Source organism: Ornithodoros turicata, chromosome 5 (assembly GCF_037126465.1).
Source record: "Ornithodoros turicata isolate Travis chromosome 5, ASM3712646v1, whole genome shotgun sequence".
Taxonomy (NCBI): domain Eukaryota; kingdom Metazoa; phylum Arthropoda; class Arachnida; order Ixodida; family Argasidae; genus Ornithodoros; species Ornithodoros turicata.
Genome location: NC_088205.1, coordinates 43346857 through 43368138, shown reverse-complemented (window position 1 = coordinate 43368138; position 21282 = coordinate 43346857). Strand labels below are relative to the sequence as shown.

Below are 21282 nucleotides of genomic sequence, written 5' to 3'. Positions count from 1 at the left end.
TCTGCTCGCTGAGCATCAAATTATAGATATTTCTTTCTATCAGCAGTGTATTCCCTAATTTAACAAATCCCTCCTTAACTTTTTGCTAATGTGAGCTGCATGATTATTATCAGCGTTATAAATCTCTGTGACTCGCACATTTTTCAATTTGCGTACAGAAAGACGTATGTGCAACCTCAGGTTGGGGACATGTGGCTGTCAGCTGAGTTCTCTCCTGCTGTAGAATTCTTTGTGTCCAATATATCAGAGAATATGTGAGGAGGAGTTTTGGGAGGGAATGTGACGCGACATAGATACGTCATGTGAGCCAATAGGGAGATCCTCCGGCCACTCCGCAGGCAGCTCTCATGACAACATTCGTATTACTCTGGAAATTTGTCTATTTGGAGCGATAGGGCTTACAGGAGCGTTATTTGGAGTTCAATACTCCTGCCAGGCATTTATTTCAGTGACGTCAGGTAACCAAATTTCCCTTCAAAGTGGAGCTATAGGAACCTTGGCTGCATTTTTCTGCTTGGGGCATTGTCCTTAGAGCAGAACAAAACTTGCTGAATCTCTGCTCTGTGTCAGCCAACTCAAAAACTGGGTGGGCACATATTTGGAGAATATGCTGTTGTTCTCTCCCGAGATTACAATTGGCTGCTGTGGTCTACGAGAAACTACAACGAAGGGATGATGCAGTATATTTTCATTCTCAAGGAGAAACAAAACTTTCATGTTTCAGCAGCCAAAAAGTAATCTCTATGAATTTCCGTTTTGGAAAGCCAGACTGTTTTTGTGTGACCAAACCTAAAATCTGCCTTTCTTTGTCTGCATTGCTCTCACAAATTATCACTTCCCATTTTATAGCAACTGTCACAGCTTCTTGCTTGGCCAGCACAACACACAGGAAATGCTTAGTGACCCACTAATAACTAAAATCCATTCTTTCTGCTAAGATTTGAAGTTGAGTGCAGGAGTGCTGGAAACCTGCAGATGACACAAATGCTGAGACTGTGACTTGTGTCAGTTCACTGGATACGTGGTGAACGGTAATGAGGAGAGGTTAAAAAGCACCAATGGCACTATCAGTAATGGTACGATCAGGTAATGAAATATTGAGCCCCTTCACAATAAGGTTCGAAGTCCTGTGGTGTTCAAAAATGTCACAACAGCTTTGAGGGCACAGTGTTGGTGGCTGGATTTGGCCATGGACCAAGCAATTTTGAGAGAGGGGGGCGAGACTCCAGCTGGTTAAGAGACCCAGAGAGTCCGATTCGGGAAGGTTGGTAGTGTGGGCAGTGATGAAGAATGTGCTCTAGATCTTCTGGAGCACCACAGTGACAGCATCTGGGAGAGTCAACTTATCTCAAGCGGTAACGCCACTGGGCTGTAAAAGCCACATCGGGTCGCATTCAATGAATTAATATAGGATCTTGACGAGAGGTGTTTCGTGCATGCAGAAAGCAAGCGTTGGATCAACTTTGCTCAGCATAGATGGGGGAGAATGTCAGTTGTCCATTGGTGGGAAGCCAGGGGTGTTACCAGGCGTCGAAGAATGGAACGACGGTCTCCTCCGTTTATATTTGTGATTGTCTCATAAATTTACATGCTCCTTCAGGCTGTCTCTTTGTTGTCTCCCCTCAAGCCTGGTGGTCAGGTGGAGTCCACACTCCAGGTTGCCTGAATTTATGCTATTTTATTGGTGACTAAGAAGTTACTTAGTAGACTAAGTGAATATATCAGTAAATCAGCTGTGGCGTAGTTGGAGTTTGAGCTTAGCCGAAGGACAATAAATCTAAGGTGCTCACAGTATAATTCTTTAAGTGTAAAGCACTCTTATTCAAATCTGTCAAATTTATGAACCATTTTGAATAGCGAGTAGTATTTGTAGGACAGTGGTCTATATATATATGAATTTGTAAAATCTTATTACCTGTTTGGCACCTCCATGTTGGAGCTAGGTTTACAAAAGACCGGCTTTCACAGTCATGTGATTACAAGACAATGACAAGTAGCATTTGGCGATGTATCAGCTCACCCCATAGCTGCAGTTTACTAACGTAAGAAGAAAAGCTAACATAGGTTGTGCCATCTGATATCAGTGTTCCAACAAGTACTAGGAGAGAGCAGCATAGCTGACTGTGAAGTGACAAACTTCCAGTATGCATACCCATGCATAGGAGATACAAACCCCAACTTTATGGCCGGACATTAGTGGGTTGATTGTTGCAGAACGGCTCTAACATTACTGGACCCCAGACTCTCATGCAAATGGCATTTTTTGTGTGTGCTATATTTGGCTAGGTTTATTCCTCCACTGTTAGTAGGCCTCCTTGATACAAAAGCACATATTAGGTGATGAGGAGCCTATAAAAGCCTATTTTGGCATAAGTGCCTATAACCGACTTTATTCGTAAAATATTGCCTAAAATGGCTTTGTGGCAGCAGAATGAGACAAGGCTTCTGGGAGGCGTCACTTTACGTGACTTGGCCACGCCATTCTTTGAACTCATTTATTGCTTGCAAAGGCATATTGCACAAAACTCCCGATAAATAACACGCTTGAGAGTGGATTGAAGATAACTCACTAGTTCCTTGCTATCAATACAACATCATTTCTTTCGAGGCAGACCATGAGAAATCATATGCTCGTCCCAGAAGTTTATCCGTCCTCCGCTGTGTTCCTTATGGCACAATCACATGTCTAGTTACTTGTGTATCTGGTCATGCCCCTTATAAAGCTGTTCCCATGTTTTTTTTTTGTTTTTTTTTTATGAATACTGTTGGCCCTTGACGAACCATAACAGGAGAGATACAATTCACACATATTAACTACAGTAAATATTAAGTATAGTAAGTACAATGTCAAACACAAATAAAGTCAAAACAGAACCTGCAGTTCCTGCATACGCCAAGAACACTCACCCGTGCAATACAGAAAAGGAGAAACAACAAGGGAGAACAACAAACAAAAAACGAAGCTCAGGGATGCAGAGTTTACATAGAGCCCTCTCATGCCCTAATAAAAGCTTGTAAATTGTGTTGGTGTTCTACTACATTTCCTGGAAGCCTATTCCAATCTTCTAGAGCACAAACAAAATCCTCTCAATTTTCTATATTTTTGTAATGTTCCAAGTTTTGCTTGATGTCTTAAGTCTTATAAGCAGAGTATATAAATCTTGAAGCACGGTTTTGAATCCTCTAAATTTTTTTGACATGGACCTTCTTATATGGGTCCCAGACATTACGCGCGTACTCAAGAGTTGGCCTGATTGTTGATTTATAAGCTAGTACTTTTATGCTGACAAGAGTTTTGTATCTGTATCAGTCTGCTGTGAGTTTTATTTCTCATGCCTGGGATCACGCAGAGACTGTGTCATGGGGTCCGGTAGCCGATTGAGTCTTGATGAAAGTGCTCTATATCTTGAGACATCTCCTTCTTATAGAAACCCCAGTTTCCAGTCTGTGGAGATAGTGGAGCGAGAGGAACTGGAACAACCCCATATACGACATTCTGTTTTTCAACATTATGAAGTTCAAGTTTGCCCCACTGGATTCTGTGGATGCCGAATGTACCTTCACTGTTCACAAGCAAAAGCTTAACGTACAACTAAACTTCACACCCACAAATGTAGGAATGGTGTTCCTGTCTTACTGTTGCCGACACTTCACATGAAGCATTACTCCTTTCATTGCTGAGCACTGGCACTATGAATAGCTGCTGCCTCCCCTAGACTTTGATATACAGACTATCCTCTGAGCTTGGTGAGAAAAGCATTGTGTTTGAGGTTTTCTTGTTCTTTAAATGTGTGTTATGTAACGAATCATGTATGTCGCTTCAGAAATCCCTGATGATAAAAGTGCTACCATAGTTGGAGGTCTGATTTTTGTCATTCATGCTGCGTCACGAGGACAAGATGGTGATGATGGTGATAGAGAAAAGAAAGAAATGGTGATGTAAATCATGAAGAGAAAAGGGGAAAGAAAGAAAAGAAGACTGCTTTCTTTCTGCATTCATAGAGCCCATAACACGAGGACATGTCCAGTAATTTAGGGTGCCTGTAATTACATTTTTAATGCCTTAATTAAGATGTTTTCTGTCTTTAATAGATGCGTAAAACGAACATATTTCATGCCTGAACATCTGGGTTCTAGATATTACCTGAGCGGAGAATGCAGTGAAATGGCTTTGTGGTTGAGCAGTTTATTGTATAATTGGGATATCGTCCCTCCACATTCCAGTCCAGTGTGTGCACTGCTTTGAAGTGTATTACTTTTAGATCTACTCTACATATACACTTCCGTTGGGATGCTGCTCTACTTATTGTAGCTGAGCCAGAACAGTCATACAGTGGAAAATGGTTTCCATGAAAAACAAAATTTAACATGAATAGAAACAAGAGCTCACATATCTGAATGACCAGGAGTTGTGAAATATTATGTACAACCGTGTACTGTGCATTGGGGTACATAGCTTTAAAGGTGTAAAAGTGTGCATACAAGAGACACACAAGTCTTATATGTCAGAAACTTCTCCTTTGGTTTGCTTTACCTGACTTTCTATTTTCATGTGTATTGAGCCTAGTAGGAATCATATGTTTTCTTTTTCCTTGATGACACAGATTTTAAGCATAATACAGTAGTTTCACTGTGAAAATGATTCAGTCATTATTTAGTTTTTGCATCATGTTCCCTCCTCTCAGACAGAAACATGTTTGATTCTGTCAAGACTAGAAAGATTGTTTTTTTCATAGATTCTGCAGGGAAAGGAGTAATCGTCAAGTCCTATAAACCCGCTCCCAGCATGCTAAAATGTGTGCACATGTTTTTTTGTCATTTTTTTAGTCAATCCATGACTTCAATCCATGACAGATTTAGTCAATCCATGACTAAATAACAGCCCAAAGGTGCCTGCTGCATTGTCATTGCTAACATATACTTTCCTTTTCATGGCCGACAGTTCTATCACGCCGTCACTTTCGTTTATTGCTATCTGATGAAAATTTTGTCAAATTAAGTTCTTTTGCATTAAATTAATTTATAATTTTGTGCAGGTTGCCTTCATGGGTCGCAGCAATGTTGGGAAATCTTCACTTATAAAGGCTCTCTTCTCACGTGCCCCCAAATTAGAAGTTAAAACATCGAAGAAACCAGTAAGTGACTTAATTCGCAGTCTTTAGTGCAAATTATTTGACTAGTTACAATAACATTTCTTATAATAGGGACATACTAAAACAATCAACTTCTTTGGAGTTGGGAAGAGGTTCTGCATTGTGGACATGCCTGGCTATGGATTCAGGCAGCCAAAGGATTTCGCTGAATTTGCATCCAAATTCCTGACAAGCCGAACAAAGTAAGTTCCTATGCATGATTTTGTTGCCACAGTACAGGTAACGTAACTGAAAGTCGGATATGGAAGCAGGGACGAGGCCATTAGAGATGAGGATGGCAACATGCATGGGCATAGATGTGTGGTTTCCGTCAGTCTTCTCCCCTGCTGTGTATGGTTTTTCTATTTTGCATACTCTTATAGCTGTATACTACAAATATTGAAAAGTTATTTCTCACTAGCTGGGTTGTCTGTAGAGTACGTAAGAAAAAACAGAGGACTTTGGGGATGGACCGTTCTTGTATGACATATGTAACTTGCACCATGGGTGCCCGTGGGTACCTTCCAGAGGTTGGCAAAGTCTCCCAAGTCACTCTTGCTGTGTGGATTGCTCGATCGTCAGCCTAGGGTGCTGAGCAGGTCTTCTCACTCACAACCTACCCTGTACGCTGTGCTTTCGGTTTCCATGAATGGGACAGTCATTGACACAGACTTTTACTTATGACCATGAACCCACACCACAACAAGAAGAACACTACTTTAACTAAGCTTAATTGCAGACCGTCAGCAGTTAAGTGTGCCCAAACATGGAATCTTGGGCATCTTCTTGGGCATTAGTCATCTTTGAGATGACTAACCAGACATGACTAATACTAGGTCAGACAGGGCAATTCATCACACATTAGTCAGAAAATAAAACAGCGTAAAACAGTACAGGTTTTCTGGAGAGTGCTGGTGAAGGATCTGCAAAATTATCAGTGGTGTGTCCGCTTCAATGCCAAGAGATTTGGAACGATTAGGGTAATGTGGGAATACCAGTGCATCGTTGATGCTGCAGCAAAGTTTTTGTGTCAGAAAACCCTCTCAAACTTCAGAAGAGCACCAAGAATGGTAATGTGGGAGCGGTCCCTGTTGTCTACCTCGAAGAAGCCTCCATATCACCAGATGTTGAGCACGTTCTCCAACAAGGACCAAAATTCAGCTTGAAAGCTGTTGTAGAAAAGCAAGAGCTACTGGTCACAACCCAAAAGATAGCAGGTGAGGCACTTAGGGAAGAGAGAGAATACTGCATCTGGGAAGCTGTGGATGGCGTATGCAAAAGCTGCACCAGGAAGAAACGTAGCTGGGCCGTACTACGTGATGTTGCAGCATATCCCTCCAATCCACCAATCCCTCTTGGAATTGCACATGAAGGGAGGTTTTGCTATTGTGCCCAAGGAATTGTCTGGTCCAAGGCATCAGATCAGAGGAAGGGGAAAACAAGGTTCAAAACTCTCTCAATTTTGGAGGGGCTCAAGTTAGATAGTTTGGCTAATTGGACAACTTGTCCGACAAGGAAGCCTCTTCCATCTGTGCCATTGTTACTGAGAGAGGTAGCTGGCAAGCGCACATTAGCAAGTACCTTCAGGTACATCGTAATAACATGGTGCTCGAAGATCCCTTCAAAGTGAGCAGCTCGATGTGTTTAGTTGAAGCCCTTCATGCCGGAATATACCCGGCTCTCCCGGTGCCTAATCTGTGCACATTGAGGAGCTTTTCTACTGTACACCATGCAACAAACTCTTTCGTGCAGTGTGTGAACTTCATTGATGCATTTGGCATGGTTGCTTTGCAGCATGCCTGTGGAATGCCGGACAATAGTTTTTTTTGTTTTTTTAGCTGCTAAAGTTTTGTTTGCTGTCCACCTTTGTCACTTTTCAGAGCCAAGTTTATGTCCAGCAGCGTGGAATCTCTATTAGCTTGTGTGTCATGCCCATTCTGTGCAAAATTTTTCTTGACAAATTTGACTACATGCTTGCTGATGCACAAAATGATGCACAGATGATGCACTTGCTGACAAAAGCACTGCCGAGGTTTCTCTACTATATGTAGACAGCTTTTTAATTTTTTCTTCGCGTCTCCTCTGACAACAGCCTAGCTAACATTGCTGAAGATAGTTTAGGTACTTTAAAAAAAAGATGCTCTATGATGGGGACTGCATGGAGTGTACAGGGTGGTTGCAGATAACGTAGCCCTACATTTTCGCATATAGCGCGTTCCCCACATACCGTACGAACTTCCGGCAGCGCACGACGGTGCATTTATGTGGTGCAAATCTAGAAAAAAAAAATCGTGGTAACCAAACTCTGTGCAATAAAATCGTTCGCAATGCGAAGTTAGCTCCGTGTATTTCCAATGGTACATGGCAGTGTAGCACAGTTGCATCGCCCGACCGCAGGGGGTGCTACCCACGCAGAAACAAAACGAGATCTGGTACGCCTAGCAGTAGCTAGACACAACTGTGCCGTGACCGCTATATTGACTTCTGCATAGGACAATCGGGATGCACAGAGAGCAACATTTGGATGGATAATTTTTTTGTTACGTGGAGTTTGGTTACCACGATTTTTTTGTTCATTTTCATCAGATAAATGCGTCATCCCGTGCCACCAGAAGTTGATGCAGTAAGCAGTGAACGCCATATGTGCATAAATGTGGGGCTACTTAATCTGCACCCACCCTGTATTTCACGAACAAGATGTGCCAGTGTTGCCTCAAACGGACTGTGCGCAATGTGAGCAGAGCCAAACCAAAGCTTTTCCAACCACATACAACAAGTTCTTCATCTCTCCTCTGACAGCAGCTTAGCTAACAGTGCTGAAGATATTTTAGGTGCTTTAAAAAAAGGTGGTCCATGGCGGGAACTGCATGGAATGTGTTTCACGACCGAAATGTGCCAGCATTGCCTCGACCGGAGCACCGTGAGCAGAGCAAAACCGAAGCTCTTGCAACCAGATGTGACAGATTATTGGCGCTGAGGTTGGCACATAGACATATCGAGCTAGGCCAGGTGGTAATCAGTCATTGTAACTAAAGCAACAGAAAAGCACGAAGACCACGAAGAAAGACGACACACACATAGAGCGCACTGTCAACAAAGGTTTATTTACTCAGACACAGGTTGTTGATATGCCTGCAAATATACTCCCTTTCCTTGTTGGCAGGGCCAATTTACGGATTGCTGACGCAGCTCTAAATATAAATGCGTCTCTTAGAAGCGAAAACACACTTACTACTAGTTCCTAGAGTGTCCACGACCTCTGTCCAGTGTAAATGCTTTGTAATCACGTCATTGTACTCCGACATATTTACGTTCCGTAATCCTCTTCTCAACATCAAACGTTCCACCTCGAACAGAGCAACCATTTTTCTGTTTGTGTGCAGTGCTGGGGAAAGCGTGGAAAAAAAATGCAGTCATGTGAGTTTTGTGTCACTGCTGATTGGCTAGCTCGATTCCGTTGTGCTATCACTCCCTCCGTTGACCGAAATCTATCCTGACACACATGAGCGTTTTGGTTGTGTGCCTATTGTTCTGCCGTTCGGTTGGTGGAACGCTGACGCTCTGCTGGTATTTGGTTGGCAGATACGTACCATACAGTTGAGGCCTATATCTCTGAATTTTACTCCGGACTTGAACAACCAGTTTCAAATATGTACTCTCAAATTCTTAAAATTATATCATATTTTGTTGCAAGGAACCAGGTATGCTGGTTGTACAAGCCTAGAACCAAAAAAACTCTGATGCTGTTTGGTAATTTGCACTCGAAGCTTGTTAAGAAGGGAATTGCTGAGTCATGTCGTAGGCCTGCTCTGCTAAAGATGGATCCTGAGATCCACATTTAGCAATCCCGGAGTCACGGGATTACAAAAACGGCTCAGGATTCCGAACCCTATGCATACCTGTCAACTCTCCCGGATTATCTGGGAGCCTCATGAATTTCGTTCATTCTCCCGATTGTATGGATGTGCACTCCAATCTCCCGGAAAACTGGGGCCTTGGGCTTATCTTCTCTCATTTTCTTTTAAAAGCTGCGCAAAAGTGGCTGCGGCCGCGCAAAATGCAATGTTGGAGAGCCTGAGATGATGCGTTTTCACAACTGCAGTTGATAGAAGCAGCGGTAGTTACAGTCGCAGCTCGACCTGATAGTGGCTACCTATGCCATAGAGGAATCACAATACAGTGGCATTGCTATTGTGAGTGCACAAAATGAACACGCCCCCCCTCCCCCCTTCCTGTCGCACTGCGGGGAGTCTCCCGAATTTCTATTTTGTCAGGTTGGCTGGTATGCCTATGTGTAACATTGCCGATACGGAATTACACGATTTTATCTTTTTGACTAATGTGTGATAAATTGCCCTGCCTGACCTAGCATTGCTGATGTCTGACTAGATTTCATAGACCCTCTTCTGTTTGGGAACACTTCATTGCTGACAACCTGCACTAAAGCTTAGTTGGAAGTAGTGCTTGTTTTGTGTCCTTCACTTGTGTCCAGTCTTCCTGTGTCTGTGGCAGTCTGTGCATCCTGAAGCAATGTGTAGACATTAGCATTTATTGGTTGCGAAGCATTTTGAACAAAAGGTACTCTCACCATTTCTCGTTTCATGTGAACATTAAGTTAGCATGGGCATTTAAGCAACTTTCTTACATTGTTGACCGAAGGCATGTCTTGACCTTCAGAGTACTGAAGTACAGAGTACAGAGTACTGAAGGACCACTCTATGGCACATGTAAGGGGAAACTCAGCAATATTTATGGCTGCTGTCACCCTAGCTGCTGTAGCATTAAAGGCCATTGAAATTCCATAACGAGGTCTAGGAATGACAAGAAAACACACATGAACAAGTCACCTTGCATGCTTTTTAACTATACTTTCAGTGCCACTCAAGTGTTTACCCCTTCCTCCATCATTTGCCACATCTTGAATCACTCCTTAGCATCCAAAGTATTGCATAATTGCCAAGAGGGCGCCTGGCAGGGTAGTGTGCGCTCGTCATATTTCTATGTAAGGAGCGTATGCACTAAAAGCTTGAGGTGTAAGCTCATAGGAAAATTGTGCCCTTAAATGTGTTGTATTTGTGAGCATAGCCTGCACAAGCTACAAGAGTCGTTCAGGGTTGACCGATTATATTTCTTTAAATACAATGCAAAAATTCAGGAAGCACCAAACTATGTCAGTTTTTCAAAGTACGCTCTGTGCGCATCTATGCACTGCTGCCATTGCTACGGCAACCAAAGAGTTGCCAGTTGCCAGAGTACCAAAAGTATGCCGTTGGCATAGAAATGGGCTGCTGTCGTAGCCACCGTAGGACATCTTTCTGAACGGCTTCATCTGTGTGGAATGTCTTTCCTTCAGGCTGCTCTTTAAGGGACTCAAACAAATGTAATCACTTGGGGCTAAATCTGGACTGAAAGGGACATGGGGCGAAACCTCCCTGCACATTTAGGCCAGGGTTGCCACTGTCAAATTTGCCATGTGAGGCCTGGCATTATAGTGAAGAAGAATCACCCTACCGGACAACATCCCAGGCCTTTTGTTGCAAATTGCATTTTGTACGGCACCCTTTATCAATGTGGAGAAGTCCACAATGAAGACATCCCGCATGTCCCAGAAGACAGTTCCGATGGACTTCCTAGCAGACAGCTGCATCTTGTTTTTATTTTTTTTATTTTTTTTTTACGGCGGGGAAGCCTTGTGTCGCCATTCCGTGTTGCTTCTCTTTGTCTCTGGAGTGAAATGATGCATCCAGGTTTCATCACATGTGATGATTGATTGCAAAAATTCGTCCCACTCGGATTGAAACTGGTTCGGCAGCTGCTCAGAGACCGCCATGCATGCTCCGTTCTGGTCACAAGTCAGGTGTCAGGGAACACATCTTGCCCAGACTTTGCGGAACTGTAAGTGCTAGTGAATTATTGTCTCCACACTGCCGACACTAATACTATGCTGGACTGCAATTAGTTGCCGGTTCTCGAAGACGGCTTTCTCAACCCCTGCTGTGTTCACTCACGTGACTGCAGCCAGACAAATGTGTCCATGTGGTTCATTTCTCACCGTCTCCCGTCCTTCGCCAAACTCTGCACCATTCATACACTATTCTCGTTGATTCGTGCACTCTTCTGGTCATTTGTTCCCTATACTGTGCATGTAATCTTTGCAAAATCTCAGTTGGTTTGACATTCTCCTTCACTGGGAACTTAATTATGTATCGTTGTTCCACAGCTAGAGACACAATGCTCACTACCATGATAGCTGCCGCTGCTGCACGTGCCGCACGTCCTCAGAAAGCTTCCCCAACAACACAAGATGATCACAGGAACAAAACTACATAGGATGTAACATTGGGGATGTTTGACACATCCCAGGGATGTCCTCAACCCTGCCCTAGAATATCCCTACAATGGAAAAATGAGACACCCAGATATGCTTCATGGAGGTTCCAGGGATGTCTTTTGCGATATTTGTTGAATATGGGACCGTAATGAATGGTATAGCTGGCACATCCCATTCATTACTCTCCCATATTCAATAAATATCACAAAAGATCTTGCACATCATTGAAGTAAGAAATTAGTGGAGTAGTAGAAAGTAGTTGGAGTAGTAATTCACCATCAACATAATGTCTGTGTTTCTTACTGGTATCGTGGGGATATTCAGTTCGACCGGAAGTCAAGCTTCCACACTACTGCAAAATCTCCTGTTTCTCTTTCTCCCGCAAGAAATGTTCGGTGTAACATCCCGTGAGGGATGTGATTTGGACAGTCCTTGAAACAGCCGACATGGGACCTGTGGATATACAGCCAGGAATGTCCGACGGGCATCCATTTTTTTATACAGAATCTATTCCGCGTTTGGGATCTATTTGTCCAACAATAAAGTTGTTGTTTATTTCTGATGGGACGTCCACAGGATAGTGTGTTCTGACTGGGTATATAGTTCTATCAACGTAGGTCACCAAAAGCCTTCACACGCAATTGCGAATAACAGTACAGCCAAAATTTGAAGGCAGTTCAGATATACTTACGTTTGCTAGCCACAGCTCACAGCAGTTCCTTGACAGACGCCGCGAACCCCCGCAAACCGATCAACCCAACTCCCGAACCGTCAAACAGCAAAGCAGCACTGGAAATGAATACGGCTGATGTTTGGCACCAGCTTCTCCCCAGCTGCACATCTGCACTTCGGTACACAAAACGCTGGATTTGAAGGTTTTGTCAATTTTGAAACACTGCGTTTTCATTTCCCACGTTTTGAATTCTTAACCGCTCACGTTCTCAACAAATGGCGATGCCCGTCGTTTCTCTCTCCTAACCTCTGTGCGTCTTTCCTTTCATTTCTGGACGCGTGTCCTTCCAATGAGGAGGCGGAGCTCCCGCTCTTGCGCCCTCACTCAAGTTTGTGGGACTTCACAGTGTCGCGTTTCACACAGAGATCCTTAAAACATCGTAGAAACCCCCCTTGCAGGACCAGGGATGTTGGGACCTGTTTGGGACATCCTCACAAAGTTTTGTGTTGTTTGGCATACAACGAGCTCCCACTGTAGCACCCACGCGGCAGTTGGTTGAATTTCACATTCTCGCATTTCTAACACAGATCCCGTGAATGTTACTGAAACGTCCACAGGTCGACCAGGGACGTTGGGATGTCCCCACAAAGTTTTGTGTTGTCAGGGTTCACTCACTGAGTTTCCTCGAGCACAAGTCTCGGTAAACCTTGAATGACCCTGGTACATATAATAATGTTTTTCAGAAGCTTAGATTTAATGCCATCCAGCTTACTGGAAGTCAAATTGTGTTAAACAAATGTTATCATCTGGTGGTTCTCCCTTTCCTTTTCTTCTTCTGCAGTTTATAATTGAAACTATCGCTTTTCAGCCTCAAGAGAACGTTCCTGCTGCTGGATGGGAATGTAGGATTTGCAAATGCTGACCAAGATGCAATTGAAATGTTTGAAACTCTGAAGGTACCATATGGAGTAAGTGTTTCCCTATTGATAAATAATCGATTTTTTCAATATACGACCCTGTCATGGCCAACCAATGGTGTACGCCTGGAGTTAAATGGCAGCTTTTTCCTGTTTGCAAACGTAATAATCGCTTTGATTGTAATTACAGTTGAACCTCTATATAACAAATTTGTAAATGCTGGCTCTTTGTTTCCTTAAATAGAGAAATTCGTTAAATGGAACCTGCCAAGTGAAACAAAGATGGCCGCCGCCACTACCTGCACCACGCTACCGCAAAACGCCATTTGTCATAAAACAGGTATCAAGCCGTGAAGAACACATAATATCGAGCTTTACTCATCTCATAACGCTAGGCAATATGTAATTTATGCACAATATCGCTGGAGCGTTCGTAACTTTCGTAACTCCGGATTACCTCTACTGCTTTCTTCTGGTTCTCCTGCGCGCTCGCATATTGACGTTTCTTGGTTGGTTTCCTTGCGCTCATATGACCACATGATGCACAATTCCGGAAAGAACGAGACTACACCGACGTTGAATACCGAAAAGAACGAGAAATGGGTACATATCACGTAGACATTTGTGCCAATGGAACTTTGACTGCAAACTGAAATAACTAAAGAAAAATTCACAGAAAAAAAAAAGAAAAAGCGGGAGGCTAGTCTGTGGTACAACAATATAACTACTACTACTACTAACATACAAACTAACATAACACAACACACAAATAAACTACTAACAACATACTACTACTAGCAAACAAACAAACTACCAACATACTACATAAACAACTGAAAACTTGCAAAAACGTATGATAGCGAACATAGAATATTAAGGCTAGGAGCGTCATAACGAGTTCAACAGCCACTTTTTATTTCTTTTTTTCACGCTCGACATAGATTTCAGTTTTTGTTAGTCCATCAGATACTTCGTTAAAGGGGCCGTCAACAGGTACGAAAGGTGCACATTTCTTTGCGTTATATTATTGAAACTTATGCAGTGAAAACTGCTTGCAATTACTAATGCTCAAAAACAAAAGGCGCTTGCATACGGATGAAATATTCACTGCACTCTTTCGCATTTGAGCTCCGCCCCGGGCTCTAACTTTACGTCATTTTGACGTAGCGCTTTCCTCACCAATTACGATCGAGTGTTCCACGTATGATTTTATTTCAAATGCGGAATTGGACTAGATGAACGTGAATCCTCTTCTATTTAAAATCTAAACAGTTACAGCCTCAAACTGAAAAAGAAATGCGTTTAATTTAGGTATCATACGCGCACTACGTTTTCTGGGCAGTAGCACGCAGCATACCACGAGCGCGAATGAATATCCGGGACTACAATTCCGAAATCTTAGGTAGGTGCGCGATGGAACATCTTCGTCATCTTCGAATGGTTCCGACAACTGTGCTGCCATACTTTGGTTTGAGCCACGCAGCATTGCGTCACCAGCTCGCGTGGTACAGTGGATAGCGTGCTGGCCATGTCACGTCGTGACTGGGAGGAACCCGGGTTCGAATCGCGTCATGTGATGGCAGCCCAACTGTTGACGTTTGCGCCAGCCGGAGATGTTGAAGATGTCATGACGTTGAATTTCGGAACCACGGAGCACAAAACGTCGTTTGCCACAAACAAACTGAGCGCTCCGACTCGCAGCTGATAGATAACCAAGTATGTTTATTGGCTGGTAATTTGAAACGTCATGTGCGCAGCTCGGCCCCCCGATTGGATGGCAGAACTCTACGTAGCCATGTGATGTATGCGTGGTGGAGAGAGGCTCGCTGGTTACTCATCTTTGAAAGCAGTTATATGGGTCAATGAGCTGGCACGAGCCGAACGAAATGTATATTTTGGTATTATGATCTGCGTTCTTTCAGGGGGTATCATTATTTCAGAAATGTTTGGTGGCCTGTTTACGGCCCCTTTAAACTCATGGGGAACAATATAATTCCTAATACATTTCCCGTATTCTGTTTTATAAAAGGGGATTTTATATTGTGTGCCAGATCTTAATGCTGTGCCTCTTTCTTCCAATGTCTTAAATGCAGTTGGAAAGTAATGTTTGCATAAAACATAATATTTATATAAACTGCTAAACTTTAATATTCCCAACTCTATATATATTCTGAGCTGCATCATGGTAACCGTGGTAAGGGATGATGCTTCGTAACATTTTCTTATGTACTGACTCTATTTTATTTTTTAAGTATTGCGCACAATTTTCATGTAATGTTATTCCGTAGTGTAATGACGACATACCCAGCGCAAAATAAATGGATCGTCTAGTACTGAATGGTGTATTTCTTTTAATGAAATACAGTTGTGCCGAGACGGAGTGAAGTTTCTTACAAACCCTATCAACTTGCGTGTGCCATTTCATATTATAATTAGGGTTTGTGGTTTTCGGCATTTATTTTCAACCCAATTCGGGGGGTGTTTATCGGCATTTATATGGGGGACTACAAATCGGATTTTTTCGGCATCTATATTCCGCCCAAAAAATAAATGCCCGAATACGGGCATCTATTTATTTCGCATGAAGGAAAGCCTAGTTTGCGTGCGAAGTAACAACGAACCGAAAAGAAGTGAATCGATTCATGGTTTCATTAACAATGTCTTTTATTGCCTGTGCCAAACCAGCAAACAAGAAGACTACCTCTTGTTGTAATAAATGCAAGCGTACATCATCATGCTCGCATCTGTCATAGCGGCTCGCTCCTTGCGATTAATAACACGCAGTTTAGAGAACGCGCGCTCAACATTAGCGCTAGAAACAGGAATAGCCAGTATGCTTAAGGTGCACTGCGATAACAAAGGCCATGTGCTGGAAGGGGTCGTCCAAAACTGAATGGGAGATATATCCACCTGAGGGGCAGGGCATACAGCATATTCGAAAAACTCGCGCTTTACGTATATCATCCATACGAGATTCATCTCGTAGAACAAATAAGAATAAGTCCTCATACAGTGAAGTGCCTCGAAGTGCCTTGAAGTGCCTCAGGAACGGAAACAAGGGTCACTCCAAGTGGTAACTGGAGCGGAGTAGATAGAGGAATACAAAGAACACAAAAATGAACTAGAAGGCTAGGGCAGGGGATCAGCGATCGGCTTTTGAAACCGTTTGGGAGCTCCGTACACTCGTGATCTCTTTTTAACCCGACAACAACAGACCACAAAGGTTCTGAATAGTAAATTCACTAAAGCTAGGTGTGTCACTAAGTACGTGTGCTGCCAAAGCTGAGGTCATCCTCCTATAAGCGCTTAAGCACAACGAAACAAGGGCACAGCCCGAAGATAATGCCACGCTCGAGAAATAGTCGACAACGGGAGATTCCAAGGGGATTTCCCTTTGCGGTTCCAGGAATGGCAGCTGTCAAGATACGAGAAATTCGGATTTTTTCGGAATATTCCGAATCTGAAAAAAATCATTCGGGGGGTGTTTTCCGGCATTTTTCGGAAAATGCCGAAAACCACGAACCCTAATTATAATCTAGGTACAGCCCCAAGGTACTTTATACTATCCACATACTCGATCAGGGGGCAATTAGAACACTTACAAGAATCCCCATGCATTTTTATGAGCAATTCCTTAAATATTTTTTGTGGATGTCTAAAAACCACTATCTTAGTTTTTTCTACATTTACCAGAATTTGATTTTCTCTGTACCATTCCATTAATTTTTGTAGATCGCCTTTGATAACACTCACTGCCCTTTCACAACTATGATTTGCTACCACTAGCGCTGTATCATCGGCAAACTGATATAATGTCCCCTGCAACAGTACCTTGGAAATTTCATTAGCATATATAATAAATAAGAGCGGCCTGAGCATTGCGGGACACCATGTGACAAAACTAACTTAGAACTAAAAAAATTGTCTATTTTAACAGAGTGACATCTGTCTTCTAAGTAATTTCTAAACCAATTATAAATATTTACTCTTATTCCAACAGAATATAACCTACTCAGCAAAATTTCATGATTTATAGTTTCAAATGCCCTTGAAAAATCTATAAAATGCGATAGCGACCCATCCACGATCTAAAAACCTACTGACATGATCATTAAAATCTCGAAGTATTCCCATTTCTTGCAAGAAATCAACAACTATTTTACTGACATACTTCACCATGATATAACATAGTGTTGGCAAAACAGACACAGGTCTATAATGTTATATCTCGCAGCTATCTTTTAGGTGTGATCGTTGACATGTGCCGTTGTTATCTTGTTTACAGTCTTTTTTGGTTCTGCGCCGCTGGGTGGCTTCCAGTCCGACAAAAGTATTTAACTGATTGTGATGAATAAAGTGTTGTTGTTGGCCATGGGCGTGAGTCTGGTCAGATACCTTGCCAGTTCCCGTGTGGCCGCTTGGCAAGATATACCAAATAACTTAAAATATTATCTTTTTGCACTTTCTTGTCAATGGGTCCTATTACTGCTCTCTTAAGACTTTCATGTATCTTACCAGATTCGAAAATGCCGTTGAACAAGTGAAGCAGACAATTTAAAAGGACGTCTGTGTTGTCCTTAATATCCCGAGGTCTAATGCCATCATAACCGACAGCTTTATTATTTTTCATACGTTTCACTGTGTGCAAAATATCTTCTCTGCGACGATAAATAACGTTTTCAGCTTAGTCACACAGAAAATATTGTTGAGAAACGAAAAAATTACAGGACGGTTACAACTTGTGTAACGCAAAATTCAGCGTCAGCTGTGCGTGTTGTGAAATGAGGCTGGCTGAAAGTGTGTAGACAAATTTATTTAAGCATGATGAGTATTGATTTTTGGTCGCTGAAATGGTTGGCGAGGTGAGTGGTGTCCTGAACGAGGGGGCTGTTCTGGAACACCAAGTCTATGCATGAGCCATGTCTAGTTGTGGGTTGGCGGATGTCAGTGCACAGCGTAAGGTCCAGTTGTTCGGACATATCACTTAGGAAAGTGGTGTTCTTGGCCAGTGCAATGTCCACGTTGAAGTCTCCGACGAAGAGAAGCTTGTGCGTGCGGTAAGGCGTGAGCACATACACTATAAAGTCGCTGATGCTTTCGGGCGCGTCTGGAGGCGAGAAGTAGCACAGAGCCACCACGAGCCCTGTGGGAAGCTGCACGGCACAAATTTCTCCTACGTCGTCTCCAGGAAGGGTGACTTCAAGTGGTGTAGCCAGTAGTCCGGCACGCAGGTAAATGGCAACTCCAGCCGCTCGGTTGCCCTTGCCACTGAGACGCGTCCCGCAGCAGCACTTGAAGCACGCTTTGGTTTTTATCTCGCTTTCCATCGATAGCGATTGTAAACTGGCGGGATTCTCCTCCTTACTCCCAGCGCTGAGCGCACACACGCCAAGAGTTTTGTGCGGACATGCGAGTGCCGCCGCCGCCGCTGTGATTTCTGGAAAGTCTCCACTATACAGCTGACGCTGTAAAATGAGAAGCAATGGCAAGACTAGGAAAACATTTTATTTACAAAGGATTCACTGACGAATGTTGCGGCCGATGCAACTGAGAAAAGCTTCTATTGTAATGCCGCCTTCAACGTATTGCAGGCAGGCTCTTTGTGGGCGCTCCTGAAGCTTAACGTACGCGGCCTTCGTGCGTTTCTGAGGTGGCGCCCCCGCTGTCGCTTGTGCCATCTTCCTTTCCACTGTGGCTTGTTCGTCGCGCAACGCATCAATGGCCTTCCACATTGTAGGATGCGAGTGGCTAACGAAGGTGGCATACCACCTGTTCCACTCTTCTGCATGGTTGTTCGTCCTGCATGTGCACAGAAGTGTGGCGTCATGTACGTTCCACACCTCAGGAGAGAATCGTGGAGGTGTGCTGCGTATTCGGACATTGCTGTCCCCCGATGGGATGGTGCGAGACGTCCCACTTACGTACGTTGAGTCGAAGTACTCGACGAGTGTGACGGCTTCCTCATGTACGAGAGCCCTTAGTAGTTGCATGTCACTTGGAACATCCACAACAGGCAAAAATGCCAGTCCATCGAGCATGCCCACAAAAGTGCGGAACGGCTCACTCTTCTTATAACAACTAGCAAGACCCAGGTCTTGAATCTTTCCCCAAGTGCTTTGGCAGAGGTAGAAAAAACAGGCTTTCGTCTGGACGTCTTTCCTGAGCTCAGCTCTCACTGCATTCATTGCGCCCTTCTCAAAGTCCATCAGTGAAGTTGGCTAGAGCTGGTTTTCCTCACATGTGTAGACGACCGCTCAAAGAAATTTCTTGTAGCCTTCCTCGGTTTCCGTCGTCGTGAAAGCATACACGACAGACATGACGCCTTCACCGAGGGGTGCAAGAACAAAGTAGATTTTCCTGAATAGTCTTGGGGCGAGGTCAAAGTTACCGTCCATGTACAAAACATCGCTTGCACAAAGATGTTGAAGTCCTGAAGTGGTAGCAAATACAACGAGCCTGTTATGTGCTTCACGGCTGTTGTTGTATATGACGAATCTCTCCCTGGCACGCCCTTGTGTTAGGGTCCATTCGTCCTCTATCAGGAGCTCTTGAAGAGACTGGGGCTGCAAAGGGTATGATGATGCTCTTTGATATAGAATGCACCGCTTCAAACTACTTTCGCTGACCAGGAGTTACTTCTCTTCTGGTGCAAGGTTGGCCCTGGCCCTGACCAGGACTGCCCAGGGTTTGCCCAGGGTCTTTTGACACTATGGTTAGCTGCTTCATGTCACTGCACGACCTCGCAACATTCACCTTGCTCTCGCTCGCAGGGTGGTTGTGGTCTACTCTTACATTTGGGTGCCGGTAGCTCCATCTACAATGATAGCACCGTTGCAGCAGGGCGTCTCGACACAGCGCCAGCAAGTCCCGTTTGACACTTCTTTGTGCTTGTTATATACGAATCCGGTCAAGCAGATGTTATCTCTTCCCTGCTGTTCTTGATTTTCTCCATCTTCTCCGCCAAAGCTATAGCGTAAAATTGCGGATTAGTTGGGCACCACTGTGCAAGGATGCGCAACGAAGTCATGCGTATCAAAAATATGCCCTCAGCCTAGGTTTTACTACGCACAAATAGATGCAGGCATAGCAGTACGGTAGGGGCACACTGAAATCGTATTATGTCAGGGAACCCGTCGAAGCATCGTGAAGAAAGAGCTCACAAGACATACAGAAGCGGATCTTGCTTTTGGCATGCATGAATGAAACACGGAGGTGACGTATGAGGCGTGAGACAAATAGATGCAGGCATAGCAGTACTGTAGGGGTACACTGAAATCGTTTTTGCATGTGCAGGCAAAACGTGTAAAGTATGCTGTATCACTTACCAAACTTATGTGGGACTCTCCACGCACCTTTCGCCTCGACCTTTCTCAACGCCAACCAACGCAAAAAAAGGGTCCAAAGTGTGCCAAGTGTATGTGAGTCACTCTCCTAATCTGGAACCCTCACAAAAGAAGCTGTCCAGACGGGAGGCCACTGTCCTAGAATACCCCCTCCCCCACCCACCCCACAGCCTCCAGCAACAGTGCCAGGTTTCTGCCGCTGTTCGTCTTTGGTCAGGACGAAAGGAAGAAAAATGCACGCTTCATGTGAGACCATGAGGAATAATAGTATCCCTAATAAAAGACCCGGGGCCATCTTTTCCTACCCTGCGCTCGGGACCGTATTTTCCGGGACCATGGTTTCTGGGACCATACTTTCCAGGACCATATTTTCCGGGACCATGTTTTCCGCGACCATGATGCCCCTTATCAATCTGTCCACTTTTCCATTGTTCAATGTTATTTTTTCTTTATCGTGTTGTTCGTCATAGCACGAGTAACGAAATAATGATCAGTAGCTTTTTCCCTAATAACACTCTCAGTACAATGTCTATTATATCCAATGTCCTATATACTTCTTCTCTAGTAACATTCCAAACTGCAACATGGCATTCAAAGATTCGTTTACAGTACTGTTGTTTTTCCTAATATCAATATTGATGTTGCCAAGATTGAATACAGTACGTTGTTTATTATGTTCAAGTCACTGAGAAAGCCCAAAAATGAAGTCCTGCATGGAGGACTGTGGAGGTCTGTATATTGCAAGCAATGTTACTAATATTCGGCCTTGTTTTATGTCCATTAATACAGCTTTGTCGCACGAAAATACAACATGCTTTACCGTAACATTCCATTTTTTATTTATCAGTACCAAAATTCCTCCACCTCTTCGATCTATTCTATTATA

General features: G+C 43.6%; 1 protein-coding gene across 3 annotated transcripts in view; it reads left to right on the top strand.

Moving 5' to 3' along the window:
* LOC135394413 (GTP-binding protein 8-like) overlaps positions 1–21282 on the top strand; it is a 29425-nt gene that overhangs the window by 1533 nt on the left and 6610 nt on the right. Inside the window, exons 2-6 of one of the 3 annotated variants that reach the window (XM_064625146.1) lie at positions 3429–3613; positions 5037–5135; positions 5205–5335; positions 13005–13104; positions 13298–13393. In XM_064625146.1, coding sequence (XP_064481216.1) covers positions 3512–3613; positions 5037–5135; positions 5205–5335; positions 13005–13104; positions 13298–13393 — 528 coding nt within the window. In that variant the 5' untranslated portion in view covers positions 3429–3511. The remainder of the gene's footprint in view (positions 1–3428; positions 3614–5036; positions 5136–5204; positions 5336–13004; positions 13105–13297; positions 13394–21282) is intronic. The other 2 variants (XM_064625143.1, XM_064625144.1) reach the window with 2 other exon arrangements.